The 14,474-nt window shown below is 38.7% G+C and overlaps 3 protein-coding genes across 4 annotated transcripts; 1 reads left to right on the top strand and 2 right to left on the bottom strand.

Annotated features, from left to right (window-relative positions):
- Positions 1–1,608, top strand: LOC133805281 (probable WRKY transcription factor 50). Its single transcript, XM_062243416.1, has 3 exons — positions 1–417; positions 511–655; positions 961–1,608. Exons 1-3 carry the CDS (start codon positions 162–164, stop codon positions 1,082–1,084), a joined length of 525 nt encoding a protein of 174 aa, XP_062099400.1. The 5' UTR covers positions 1–161; the 3' UTR covers positions 1,085–1,608.
- Positions 1,609–1,968: 360 nt separating this feature from the next.
- On the bottom strand, positions 1,969–6,252 carry LOC133805280 (protein PLASTID MOVEMENT IMPAIRED 1-RELATED 1-like). Of its 2 annotated transcripts, none has more exons than XM_062243413.1 (3): positions 6,061–6,252; positions 3,507–5,897; positions 1,969–3,394 (listed from the first exon to the last, which is right to left on the bottom strand). In XM_062243413.1, the coding sequence occupies exons 2-3, from the start codon at positions 5,771–5,773 to the stop codon at positions 2,338–2,340; spliced, it is 3,324 nt and encodes a 1,107-aa protein (XP_062099397.1). In that variant the 5' UTR covers positions 5,774–5,897; positions 6,061–6,252; the 3' UTR covers positions 1,969–2,337. The 2 variants fall into 2 exon arrangements, with proteins under 2 accessions (XP_062099397.1, XP_062099398.1); XM_062243414.1 differs by having other exon boundaries at positions 3,507–5,894.
- A 3,668-nt stretch (positions 6,253–9,920) lies between these two features.
- Positions 9,921–11,080, bottom strand: LOC133804778 (uncharacterized). Its single transcript, XM_062242914.1, has 2 exons — positions 10,588–11,080; positions 9,921–10,504 (listed from the first exon to the last, which is right to left on the bottom strand). Exons 1-2 carry the CDS (start codon positions 11,028–11,030, stop codon positions 10,366–10,368), a joined length of 582 nt encoding a protein of 193 aa, XP_062098898.1. The 5' UTR covers positions 11,031–11,080; the 3' UTR covers positions 9,921–10,365.
- Between the last annotated feature and the right edge of the window lie 3,394 nt (positions 11,081–14,474).

Here is a 14,474-nt window from a genome sequence, read left to right as displayed (position 1 = left end):
CCGCTGTATTTTTTTTTTGGCTAAGTGGCACTTCTTACTTACTAAGAATTATCTTTGAAGCTTCCTTATTATTACGTAGGAAGCTCTCCATGAACCCACCTCACACAATCTATCCCTAATAATATATCTGCACAAACCAAGTTCACTTGTGTAGCAAGCAAATGATGTCGGGCAGTCCTAGTAGCAATAGCAACACTAAGTTTAAATCACATATGGATCAGTCTCCTGAGAATGACAACATGGTTGATGACTCCAGTCTCGATCAGTTCTCCGAGTTTTTGATGTTTGAAGAGTGGCCTGATGAATATCGTCATCAGGAGGTGTCCCCAGTGTCTCAGCCTACACCGAACACTGTTACTTATGCCACCGACGAATTCGGTGGAAGCAGCAGCCACCTTGGTGGACACAACACCACTGGTAAGCAACACATGATAGAATCATATGAGTGATTATTATTAGTGTTATTGGTATTGAGGCTTTGAGTTTCTTGGTATATTTTTCTTCTAACAGGAGGGAATGTGCAAAGTGGGAGGGAAAGAATGGAAGTCAGAGAAAGAGTTGCTTTCAAGACAAAATCAGAAATTGAAATATTGGATGATGGGTTCAAATGGCGGAAGTATGGGAAGAAGATGGTGAAGAACAGCCCAAATCCAAGGTTTTCATAATAAAATCTATCAAAACTATGCTGCATTAGTATTTTGTGCAAAAGGGTTGTTATTTATACAATCATTTCTATACCTTGCTATAAGTTCAACACATATATACATATTCATACATGGTTTTGGATTTTGTCCCATTTTAGGACAAATTCCATTATGTATTTTGGGTTTGTTATGATTAACAACCATCTGATCAATCCAATCACTGATTAAACGGTTGTCTGTTGTAACAAAATCCAGACCAATATATATATATAAATTATTTGGACCAAATTTAATATAAGATATTATGTAAATGCAGGAACTATTACAGGTGTTCAGTTGATGGATGTCCTGTAAAGAAGAGAGTGGAAAGAGACAGAGAAGATCCTATGTATGTTATAACAACCTATGAGGGAGTCCATAACCACCAAAGCTCTTTCTAGTTATGGTAACTTGGGAGCTAATCAAAGTTGCAGATTCAAACTTGGTACAAGATAGTTTTGTACCCACCACTTCTTCCCTTGTTGACTAAGGGTTGACCATGTTTATACATATGATGACCAAGATGTATTCCTCTGCTTTTTGCACAAGCAAGCATTAGGTTCTTTTCTTTACCAGTTTTGTAGAGTTATGAAATCAGATCAGAGTTTCAGAACTAGGATGTTTTCAGAAACTAGCAGTATTGGGTTTTAAGTTTTAGCTTTATATGACAATAACTAAGGAAACATCTTTATTCCAACTTAGGTATACATATATAGAAGAATGGTCACGTCTCTATAATAGTTACTAGTTACGTTTCAAAAAATAAAAAATGTACTATTATTATAATTCCTTCCATAGTTATAATGAAGTGCCAAATTGATCACAATCATGTATAAAATTCTAGCTTCTAACTATTTAAACATATGTAACTTTCTATAGTTCATATGTAACTATCTATAGTTAAATATTGACATAGTATTATTCAGATCGGTCATACTAGTTACCCAATTTCGTTTAAGCTGACTCTTATTGTCCTATATCATATTATTTGATGAATTATTATTATTATTATTATTATTATACAATACAGCAGGAGACAGATGACAGTACAGGTGGACATGAAAAGAGTCACCAAGTACTCAAAAACAAAAAGATGAGTTTGCACTGTCATTGGTGCAAAGATTTAAACAAACCAATCAGCTTTAGAGTCAAGAAAAGTACAAGCTGATTAGAATCAGATAAACTGATGCTACTATTGTGGTCCTTGTTGACTAGTTTTGTATTGATCAACATTTAAATGGGACGACTATACTTTGACTTTTTGTCTGATTGCATATAAGATGAGTTAAGCAGCCAAATTTGTACTTTAATACTTTTCTTTAACAATCACAGGAACAAGCCAAACAAATTCCACTAACCATTAAGGCTAAGATGAAAAAAAACAAACAGTTTTACAAAATAAAAGGCAAAAAGAATCAGCCATTACATTTTATTGGCTCGGCATATCAATCAATTGAAATCATAACTACAACATATCTCTTCAACAAATTCTTATCCACAAAAGGTTGCACAGTTTTGGCATACTTTAAACCTTCAAGAATCTTGGGTTAAAGTTGAGAAAAGGTCAAAATAAGTGGTATTCTCTGTTTTTATTCCATGAACAAGTTTCTATACACCAGAAGAGGACTCCATTCATAGAAATATTAAATTGGAGTTACCTATGGTCTGATATAGTTTCAGTTTGAAATATAACATCTGGGTTTCGGGTTTGTGGACTTACCGAATTATTCCAGGTAGCTCCCAGCTCATTAACATTTGATGAGATGCTCCATAAGATATCCCTAGGCTGCACATTTGCTGATATCCCAAGTGGGGATGATTTAACGATCGCCTTGGACTTGGATTTATATCCACCATTTCTTCCCATACCACTAGTAAGAAGCCAACGGGACCCAGACTGCCGCTGTGCTGTGGTGCCCCAGAGTTGCTTATTGAAGGGAACAGTATCTACACCAGCAAGGTGGGTACCAGTGATTTGAAACCGGGGACTGTCTTCCCCGTCTTTAACTGTCTGATTTTTCTTTATCCCTGACACCTCATCTACTACTGGGTGAACTTGTTCTTCCCTCCGCACTTGAATCAAAAGAAGCATTGGGACCCCCACAGGCTCATAGTTCCTAAGGGGATCCCTAAGTTGTACCAAATGAGCTATTGTGATGTTGTTTCCCAACATTCCACACCTTCTCCCAGATACTTCGTGCCAGTTGAAGTCTTGTTTCAAACTCCCACTATCTAAATCTATGCACTCGGCATGATGGGCAGCAAGGATTTTTAATATGTCCTTGTTAACATTCTCAATTTCATCACCAATGATTCCAGCGTCCAACCTCAACCACTCATCCAATTTAACAGACAAGTCAACTAAGTCACTAATGTTGTTACCATCATCTCTTACATCCCAAAGTTTTAATGCTCCAACATCTGAATTAAGAAACCTGTTCGTACCTCCAGAGGACGATATCTCCCCAGTAATCTGTGGATAAATACAAGAAGGCGGTTCCTCATCTGACATGTGAGACTGAGCTTTTAAGCCTTCCAGTATGAGGGTATCAATCTTATTCACAACCAACGATGAAACATCTTCAAGAGATGCAAATTCCAAATGTACCTCACCACCAGTAAAGCCTGATTTGATATCATTATGTTGCAAACCTGATTGATATTCATAACCTCCCTTCCTTCCAAAATGATCATGCTGCGAGTGAAATTTCCTGAAACCGAAAAATGGAAAATATACCAACTTAAAAGGCATCAACTTGAGAAACGAAAAGAATAAATGTCAGAGTAATTTGAAAAATAAATGTACTCTGTGTGCTTACACACCTTTGAAGTGCCATTGAGATTGGAGGGGTATCCCATGCTACCTTCTTTATTGTCTTCCCAGTAATATCCTCCAAAGGCATTAATTTACTGATTTGAGCATACAACTTATTGGCTCCACTAAAAGCCAAATGTTGCAAAATCTCCATAACATCGTGGCCAATTTTTGAAGGTAGGACAACTGAATCGGAAACTTGAATAATTAAGCTCCCACCATTTTTAGCTTTCCTGAAAAGCAAAGGATTCATAGTGCAGAGAAAGCCTCCATTTTTCATCTGAACATAAGGACCAAAGCCTTCTTCAAGTGGAGGTAGTAGGTGTCGCTCTTGAGGAGGAAGCTCAATTGGACTACCAAATCCACCGGAATAACTATGTGGAGAGTTTTGAAAGTCCTCCTCATTTATTCCCCATTCTCGCATCAAAACTTCAGTTTCTATGTCTTCAAGAACTTTTGCCTTCCTTCTGTTTAATAACTCACTTCTCTTGTGCTCCTCTTCGGCATCTTGAACTATCAAAGACAATTCAGATTCCTCGGAGTAATCCTGACAGCTAAACCTGGGTGAAATACTGCAGCCAAATTCTGACTCCTCTTGCTTTGCATCAAAATCAAGAATGAAGTTGCCTGAATCTATAGCCTCTTTTTCAAACTGTCTCCAAAGAAGCTCTCTTGGGGAATCTGGCTGACTATAAAAATTTTCTGTATATAATTCATCATCAACTCCTAGCATATTCAAAAAATCAGTTGCCACAGATTCAGCAACATCATCCAAGCTAAATGATCGTTTAACTGATCTACTTGCTTTGTTGTTTGATTTAGCTTCCATGAGGCTTTCTTGCTCAATGTACCCTCCAAAGTCTATTGGGTCCAAATTTGCTGATTCCGCAATCAACTGACTAATGCGCGCTGACTCCAGCTCTTCTTTGGTCAATTCATTGGTACAATTGCTTTGTGTTTCATTTTTCCTAGCATCCACCAGAATCTTTTCAACACAACTCATACAGCTGTTGTCCTCAGAATAAAGATCTGTGTCACTACCCTTAATGATCTCATTCACATTGATTGTCTCAGTCGCCTCAAATATAGGTTCAATAAACAGATCAGCACCTTGATCCCATGTCGACTCGTCTTTTTCAGACATTTCAGTCCCCATTTCAGTAATGCTAAATTCAGTAATTTCACAGTCATTGTCTTCCATTTCTCCAGAAGACACAAAGTCATAATCAAACTTAGGTTTGAATTGTTCCAGCTGTTGAGAAGCTGAATCAGTTGAAATGCACAAGTTCCCCTCATCAAGTTTCTGATATAAACAATTTATAGACTTTGAAAGCTCCAATCCTGTTCTGAGCAATACTTCATGACAAACTTTCATATCCAGAGACTGGCACAAGAAGTCAGGCTCATAACTGACAGAACTAGTAATGCTGCGAACTCGTGGAAGCGTCCTGTTATAATTGCTAGGAACCAAGTCAACACCATCATCTATTGTACTCAACCTATTACGCGACACATTCAAAAGTTCAGGATAATTCGAATTACTACTCAATTTAACTAGTTTATCTCTCATTACCCAGAATCCAAAACTGACATTTAGACTAGCACCTTTAGCTTTCCCCGAAAGATTAAAGCTGGTTGTCCACTTACCACTACTTTTCTCCCCTTCCAACTCCTCCATAGTACGCGGTAAGAAGCTGGTGAGGTCAACCCATTGCTTTCCAATATCCAGACTAGGATTCTCAACAAGAGAAGCATATAGGAGTAAAAGTTTGGAATCATATTTCATGGGATGGTTGGCCCCACCACTACTACCATACACAGAACATCTATGCATCAAAGTTTCATCGAATTCAGCCACGCCCTGAGAAACTCTTGACGGTGAAGTCTGAATCGCCTCATTCTTCTTCTTCCAATGCACACACAGACTAAGATTTTCGAAAATGGAGGGCAACCCTTCAATTGAATGGACATGAAGATAAAAACAACAATAGAACTTCTTGTTGCCAATGTGAGTAAGCGCTTTTAAAGGATTCTTCCAATTCCATAACGACGACGATTTCTTGTCCTTATAAGACACATTTTTCAGGTTTAAATCCGATTTTGATTCCGACAAACGGATTCTTCCAGCTGATTTGGATCGAACTTCATTAGGAGAGGGTTTTGGCAAATAAAGGGCTTTGCTAATTTCCTCAATGTCTCGCAACAACTGGCCATTACTTGAATCCCCGGGATGATTATCACTAAAACTCTTCCTACTATCTAGCTTATTCAACATTATACCTCTGAATTAAGACCAATATAGCATAATGAACCCAAAACTCACCGTGTTCCACTCTTTGGGAAATATTTAGTAACTTCAATTCAATGCAATCGCTTGGATCACCAAAAGTTGGACTCTGCTAAGAAAATGAAAAAGGTATCACAATCAATACAAAAAAACTCAAAAACAAGATTTTAATCATAAAAACATAAAATACAAACAAAAAAAAAACAATTTATGAATCAGTCAAAATCCAAGAGTCATCACTTCAAACATAAAACCAAGAAGTTTGTGATACTAACCTGGCATAACCTAAAATCTCTTTCGTCAACAAAATTGGATGAGGCCAGACGAAGAAGAAGACCAATTAGTACAGTGGTGAAAAGGAAAAAGCAGCGATGAGAATAGTAATATGAGGATGTTAGGTTGGGAATCTGGGAAAAAATTCCGGGAAAATCGAAGACAACCAAATGCAAATGAGATCATTTTCCGGTAAAATCGTGAAACTCATTATTTTGTTCTACCTTTTTTAAAGGTGATTATTATATGCTGTAGTCGAGTCCACCTAAGCACGATGTACGGACTCATTGGAGAGTGAAATTCAAGATTATTACAAGTTAAACATTAATTAAACTATGGGATGTATTGGGAAATTTGATTAATCATACTTACATTAGCTTAATAATTAAAATTTGAACCAAAGTTAACCACCATATGATATCAATGCTCATCTTTCATTTAATACCAAAAATACCCCTCTCATAACACATTTCCTCTCTATTCTCCCTCTTCCTCTCTACCTCTCTTCACCATACCTCTCTTCACCATACATTCTCTCTCACTCTCTCTTCACCATACGTTTTACACACAAGATTTTTATACTAAAATCTTGCAAGAAAGATACACATTCGGACATTGTGGATTGTTTGAGGAGAAACACCAAGCTTTGTGTTATTTTTGCTCATAGTGAAGATATTAAATGGGTAAGTGATTTTCTTTGATTCTTGTTGTTGTTGGTTGCTTTTATGATTCATAATGCTGTTTATATGTTGGATCTATAGTTTGTTGGTATTTTTTGCTGTTTTTTTGGGTGAAAATCGTGTTATGTGAAAATCTGCGTTTTCTTGGGTTCCCTGAGTTTTTTTCTAAATGCCCGATAGTGTCCGATAGAGACCCGATACAGGCACGATAGTTGTTGAGTTTCAAGGTTAGGGATGAAGGTCCGATGGCAACCCGATGGTTGCCCGATAGTTTGGTTACCCGATGGTTATAAGGGTACGATGGCTACCCGATGGTTGCCCCGATTATTATTTTAAATCTACACATCCTTTTAAGTACGATAATGGATCGATAGTAGTCCGATATATGCTCGATAGTTATTATTAAGTTACTGCTGACCTAATAGTACGATGGTACTCGATGTTACCCGATACTTGCCCGATATTAGTGTTTTAAGTGATCAAAAAACATAAATAAAACTTTGCCCGATACCGCCCGATATGGCCCGATACTGGTACGATTCCCAAACATTTGAACTAAATTTCGACATTTTGTTGCCATTTACTGATTTTTTTTCTTTGTACATGATAGGGTCAACTTTGTTCGCGTACTTAATGTATAATGGTGTTTGGGAGCGTGAAGGTAGAGATTGGGTTTTTAATGGAGCCGAAAATTTAACGTTCGAGTTGGAGAAGGACATAACTTACTCACAACTTGTTGAACTTCTGTACTCAGAGCTGGAAGTTGACAAAGTGCAGTATGACCTGAAATTAGAAGTGAATTATAAGTACATGAAAGGGTTAATGTATCGGCCTGAACTTATAAGGAATGACAAGGGTGTAAGCTTATATTTGTCAATGCTTTTGAAGAAGCCAGATGAATTTGTTCCCCTTTTTGTGACTTTGGTGGAGAAGAATATCATTGTTGATCGTAATCCTCCACCAAGTACTGTTAAGGATACTCGTAGTGAGGTTGGGACTTATGTTCCAGAAACAAATCCGGAGGTGCTGGTAGCCACTGCTATACCTTAATCAAACCCTTTCATACCAACAGTTGACCATGTAGCACAGATGCCATTTCATGATGATTTTCCTGATTGTCCTGACCCTGAAAATGATTTTGAGGGTAATGACGACCAAGAAACAGAGGTCCGTTCTCAAGCTTTGAGCCTGAGTCCACTGTCGTACCAAATACCGAGGCAAACAACATGTAGAAGTAGACCCCGTAGAGAAGATCGCCAAACACCTGGTACTAGTAGTAGTCGTCCAGACGGAACAAATGATGCTAGAGAATTTAGTGATCCACTCTCTTCTTCGACATATTATAGTAAATTCAAAGCTCAGATGTTTACAAGAGAAGACATTGAGGATAATAGTCACTATATATCTATGGGTGGCACATCGGGCGGGGAGATTCATTTAGGAAAGTTTTTCAGAGACAAGGAACATTTAAAGAAGGTTGCTGGCTTGTTTGCAATGAAGAAGGGATTCGACTTTATAGTTAAGAAGTCTGGTACTGATGTTTGGTATATTACATGCAAGGATCCTGATTGTGGGTGGAGGTTAAGAGGGAAGAAGAAGCAACTTTCTAACATGTTCGAGGTGACAGCATTTGAAAATGTACACACATGTTCCCTCGATGTTCGAAAAAAAGATAACCGTCAAGCATCACCTTTGGTAGTTGCCGAACTGATCAAGGATAAATTCTCAGTTAACGGTTCAGATTATTTAGCCTCCAAAATAAGAGAAGATATGAAGAATTCTTTCGGGATCGAAATGAGTTATGAGAAGGCTTGGAGATGCAGAGAGAAAGCACTCCACATAGTTAGGGGTACGCCTGAAGCTTCATATTCGAAGTTACCTGGGTACTTGCACATGCTGCAGTTGAACAATCCCGATTCCATTACTGATTTCAAGGTAGACGAGGGTCGCTTCAAGTATTGCTTTTTTTCTCTGGGTGCTTGTAGGCGGGGATTCAAGTTTTGTCGACCTGTTATATGTATTGATGGGTCCTTCTTGAAAACTAGGTATGGTGGCCAAATGTTGTGTGCCGTGGCATTGGATTCAGACAGCCACATATTTCCGATTGCTTTCGCAATGGTTGACAGTGAGAACCACGACTCTTGGACCTATTTCATAAGGAAGTTGAAACAAGCGATTGGTGATGTTGAGAACTTAGCATTCGTATCGGATAGGCATCAAAGCATTGTTCATGCTTTGGAACTTGTCTTCCCTGATGCACCCCATGGCGCATGCTACCACCACATTATTATGAACGTGGCTAGCAAGTTCAAGACTGATTGCTTCACGGATCATATTTACAGTTGTGCATACTCGTATAAGAAGACAGATTTTGAAAGAGAATTTGAAAAGATAAAAGCAATGGATGTTCGAGTTGCACTATATCTTGAGGGCATTGGATTTGAAAGATGGGTTCGTGCGTACTTTCCAGGGGACCGTTACAATGTAATGACAAGTAATTGGGCTGAAAGTTTCAATAGCAAAACTAAGGATGCAAGAGCCTTCCCGATCACTGCTTTTGTTGAATTCATCAGGTTTACTATTCAAACATGGCTTGCTACTCGAAAGGAAAACGCTGAAAAGTGTAGCACGACTCTATCACCAGTTATGGAGGGGGACTTGTCATGTCAATTTGAGAAATCTCGGTTCTTAAGCGTCGACAGAGCTGGACCTTATACATTTAATGTCCACCCCGGAGGAACAGTTCAGAGCGGTGGTATAGTTGATTTGGAGGCACGACAATGCAGTTGCGGCCTATTCCAAATCATGAAGATTCCTTGTCCACATGCATGTGCTGCTGCTCAAGAACGAAATATTAGCATGTACGCATTGTGCTCTCAATATTACACAAGAGAGAGTTGGAAGAGCACATATGAGGGGACAATTATGCCAGTTGGTGATGAGGATGATTGGGAATTGCCTGAAGACATTAAGAACATCCAAGTTGGAGTACCGATTGAGAAGAAACCTGTAGGCCGACCGAAGAAGCAAAAGGTCGGACGAATTAGGAAAAATCGATATCCATCTAATGGAGACAAGGTTGTGATACAACGATGTTGTAGCAAGTGTGGTGGTAAAGGGCACAACAAAGCGTCTTGCAAGTACCGAGGTTAACTTGTTTTGTTTGTATTCTAGTTGACCTATTATGTTTTATTTCTGCTTGAACTAGTAATATTTGTTATGTGCTGGATTTTGCAGGTTTTTTTTCTGTTTTTTTCTCCATTATGAAACTCTTAAATATGTAATAATCCAGTGTTGGTTCGATAGTGCACGATGCCGGTACGACAATGCACGATATTGTTTGTTGTAGGATTATTTAAATGTATCTTACAATATGGTACGACGTTGCTCGATGTAGTACGATAGTTAATGTACGACATTAGGGTACGATAATGTACGATATTGGTCCGATAATGGTACGATGGTATGGTTTCAGTACTGTTCGTGAAATTTGTGAGGCAAGTGAGGGTACGATAGAGTACGATAGTGATCGACGATAGTACGATGCAAAGATTAAGCACATTAAAATGTAGTAATTACAAAAAGAGCAATCAAAAAAATTATACAATTCAAAAAAATTAAGACCGTTCAACATAAGTTTTGGTAGAATAAGTCTACACACCACCTTTGCCTAAAAAGTTTCATATTATTGTCAGTTACATTATCAAATGGTAGTTGTAGAAGCTTATGTTCAATATGCTCAATTACGTAACATCCGCAATCGCCACTGCATTAGAAAATAAACAATAATTTAATAAAGTTTTGTAATTAAGAAATAATAATTAATATGTGATATTTAATAAAGTTCACCTGGATTTTGTTTGCGGTACGAATTCACGTGGAGTGAGTTTCCAATCGAAGGGTCTGACCTGACTCTCTGATGCTGTCAACTGAGGCGCGAGTATAACGTCATGGTTCTCAAATAAACCGGACTGTCGCAAGACCGACGGGAAAATGGTACACCAGTCAACCATCAAGCTGATCAAATCGTTTTCGGAAATTGATCCAATACTGGAGTCAAAGATGTTGAGCATCCACCCATTCAGGTCTGCCTCTACAGCTACCCAATGCATTTGGTCTTTCAAGAAGAGGGCAAAATAAATGAACTCCTTGTTCTGCCAACTCGGTAAGAACTGGACTGCATCACCCCTAACCAGGTCCAATATACTGTCATCCCAACTAAATCTAGAGTAGTCAGAACCTGGAAAAGCGTCCCACCGACCCTTCAATGATTCGGGAAAAATTGTAGGCATAACAACACATTTCTGAGGGTACACGTTAGGATAAAACTCTAGACGCCTCCTCATGAGATGGAATGCTGCATCTAAATGCTACATTAAAAGAAAATTAAGTCAGTAACCACAATATCGTACCAAAATAAACAAACAAAAAACTATCAGACATGAATATAGTAACTATCGTACCCCAATCGTACCATTATCGTACCCCAATCGTACATGAATATAGTAACAATAAAACCTTCTATCGTACCAATATCGTGTTAATGTCGTACCATCATCGTACCTTTATGGCAAAAACTAGTATTATACACCATCGTACCCACTAGCGTCCCACTACTGTCGTACCATCATCGTACATTATCGTACTACCATCGTACCTAAAGTGTCCCACTACAAATTCTAAAATTATGATGGTAATAGTAACTACTTAACAAATTATATCGTACCACTATCGTGCTAATGTCGTACCACCATCGTACCATTGACATATAAACAGTTTATAATTTGACACTTATAATTATCGTACTACATTCGTACCATATCGTACCCATATCGTACCACTATATATAGAAACATTTAAATAAATTTTCAACATTATTTAATTATGAAGTTATAGAAAACTTACAGAGTCAGAAAGCCATGTCCTCGGAGTATGCAGTTTCAGGAACCAAGCAGCATCGTGTGTCCCTGAGAAACATTCCCTCGGATATTTATTCCCAATGGTGCCAAGCAACCACTTGTGAAAGGTCATAAGTAATTTACCATCAACAACCCTCAATGGATCCACATTCACTGCTGTCTTCGATTTCTTATTCCTTTTCCTCATTGCAGTGTACTCATCGAACCACCTAGGCCTCTTTCTTTCTCTCCTCTTCTCCGGTGCTGGTGGAGCTATGTTTAAGAATTGTACTTCAGAATCTTCAGTATCTCCGATTACAGTAATTTGCATATCCTCTGGTGTGCGAAAAATGTGATCATCTACATCATCAGGTCTGTAATCGTTAGGGAGAATGTCTTCATCTACAGGAGACTGAGGGCCTTCTTCAGTGGACTGAGGGTGTGGATCTGGAACTGGCCTACTAAGATCTTCCATCATTGTCATAAGCTTCTGCAATTGACCCAAGATCTCGGACTGACCTTTAATAAGGGCACTTTGTTGCCCTTCAACCTTTTCCAACCTGGCCAAAATCATAGAGTAGCCTGGTTGCTCAGGTGCTGGCATGAGGTGTTGATGGGGGAACCTCAGGTGCCTCAGGTTGAGCTGGTGGAACCTCCTTAAAAATATTTGCTGCTTCTGCTTGCTCAGCTAACTTTTCAGCAAGCTTTTCAGCCTGGCTCTGTAAGGCTTCCTGTGTAGGCTGTCCATCGGGACCCACCTCTAGTTCCTCTAACCCCATGTCCACATACAATGAGGCTTCATTGTCTGTAAGGGTCCTCACATACTGTTCTTCAGCAGGTCGGGCACACAGGTAGGGGTATACTGTCAACTGCCACAAAAAACAATGCATATTTAGATTGGAAAGTAAAACAATATAAAAAATAAGTAATTGTCATCTGTGAAAAATGGTAAACTGTCGTACCCCAATCGTACCCATATCGTACCCATATCATGCAATTATCGTACCCATATCGTACCCATAACATAACAATATCGTACCCGTAAGTGAGAATTACTTGCTAACTATCGTACCATCATCGTACAACATCGTACCAATATCGTACCTCTACTACTACATTAACAAAGAATACATATCGTACCCCCATCGGACCATCATCGTACCAAATCATACCACTTAGTCAGTTTTCAAACAGTTGACAAAAAACCACAAAATAACCCCATAATCGTACTCAAATCGTACTCTATCGTATTCCTATCGTGCAGTACCCATAAAATTGCATATCTAGAAAAAAATATAGAACATTCAAAAGTAAAGTAAAAGCTCACCTTTTTGGCAAACAACTTAATAAGTTGCTCTTTGTGTATCTCTACTTTCTCCTTGCTCTGCCAGTTGATCATTCTTGGTATGCCTTGGCCCAATCTCACAGCATGATCCTGACCCAACTCAATGATGGACTCAAAAGCCCAATACTGCAATGCTGCAGCATACCCATAAATAGAGTACTTGGCCTCCTTCTGAGTCTTTCCTTTCTCAATCTTCTTCTGTAAATGCTTCTTCATTTCAACAAAGTCTTTTTGACAAGTTTGTAACAACTTCTGGTATGATATCTTCCCCCACGGGTACTGGAAAAAGAAGTCAACGTCGTCTACCATCTTCAGCATGTCAGTCCAAACCATCAACTTCTCCTCACGACCTTTCAAAACACCCTCAACTAATAAGCACAAACCCATCTTGTACACATCATCAACTATTTGACAACTCTCAAAAGTTCTGCGCAGTTGCCCTATGCTCACTGGGGAATGACCATTGAAGTACTCAAGAATCAACCGATCCGAAGTGGTCTTCGCTTTAATCTCAGCTTCAGACGGTCCGGCCTCAAAATTTAAACCAGTAACTAAAGCGAACTCCAATTGGCTAAATCTACATCTTTTTTTCCCAATATAAAACTGGACTTCGTCAGTCTTCTCCCCTCTGAATTTGTGCAACAACAATTGATGGACTAAGGCACCAGAAAAATTTAATGGTTCCGCCATGAAGAACTGTTTGAAAGGGGATTCCTTCACCCTATCCAATAAACCACACCGTATAAATTTTGCTTTAATCTTTGGAAAGTACCAACTGCCGCGCCAAGTGATACGTCCCGTAAAATGTTCCTCTACTGGAACTATCAGTTGTGGAGGTCTTAAGTTCTGCATAAAACAAATAAATACCCAATTAAATAGAATAACAAAAAAAAACATCAAATTTTATATTCTGGAATATATTATCGAGCAACTATCGGAATCTATCGCACCATATCGGACACCAATGGAAAACTGGAACTATAACATTATCGTGCACAATCGTACCTCACATCGTACACCATCGTATTATAACATACACAACAATTTGTTCCCACTATCGGGCACACATCGTACCCAACATCGTACCCTATCGTACCTCCATCTTCAACCTCAAGTTATCAGAAAACACAACCTATCGTACCACCATCGAACCACTATCGTACCCCTATCGTACACTCATCTTCAACCTGAAGTTATGAGAAACACAAATACTATCGTACCCATATCGACCCACTATCGTACCCTATCGTACCTCTAAAAAAACCCAGAAATTTTTTTCAAAATTTTACGGTTGATCAGATTTCACACAGTCAGATTTAACACAGTCAAATTCAACAATACATACTATAACATTTTTCAATGGAGAAGAGATTAAAAAAAACACATACCCTAGACATTTTTGCGCAATGGGGTGTCGGTTTTTCTTCTCCGGTGAGGGGTTGGAGCTTGGTTTTTCTTCGTTTCCGGTGGGGGTTGGGGCTTGGTTTTTCTTC

This window comes from Humulus lupulus, chromosome X (genome assembly GCF_963169125.1).
Source record: "Humulus lupulus chromosome X, drHumLupu1.1, whole genome shotgun sequence".
NCBI classification, from domain to species: domain Eukaryota; kingdom Viridiplantae; phylum Streptophyta; class Magnoliopsida; order Rosales; family Cannabaceae; genus Humulus; species Humulus lupulus.
Note: the sequence above shows the minus strand (reverse complement) of the source record. Positions and strands in the feature narration are given on the sequence as shown.

Excerpts from the sequence above, each read along its gene's own strand:
- LOC133805280 (XM_062243413.1), bottom strand. The coding sequence starts at position 5,773 with ATGTTGAATAAGCTAGATAGTAGGAAGAGTTTTAGTGATAATCATCCC. Across the intron at positions 3,395-3,506 it reads ATCTCAATGGCACTTCAAAG|GAAATTTCACTCGCAGCATG; the intron begins GTGTGTAAGCAC and ends TTTCGGTTTCAG.
- LOC133804778 (XM_062242914.1), bottom strand. The coding sequence starts at position 11,030 with ATGCCTACAATTTTTCCCGAATCATTGAAGGGTCGGTGGGACGCTTTT. Across the intron at positions 10,505-10,587 it reads GTACCGCAAACAAAATCCAG|TGGCGATTGCGGATGTTACG; the intron begins GTGAACTTTATT and ends TTTCTAATGCAG.
- LOC133805281 (XM_062243416.1), top strand. The coding sequence starts at position 162 with ATGATGTCGGGCAGTCCTAGTAGCAATAGCAACACTAAGTTTAAATCA. Across the intron at positions 418-510 it reads TGGTGGACACAACACCACTG|GAGGGAATGTGCAAAGTGGG; the intron begins GTAAGCAACACA and ends TTCTTCTAACAG. Across the intron at positions 656-960 it reads AAGAACAGCCCAAATCCAAG|GAACTATTACAGGTGTTCAG; the intron begins GTTTTCATAATA and ends ATGTAAATGCAG.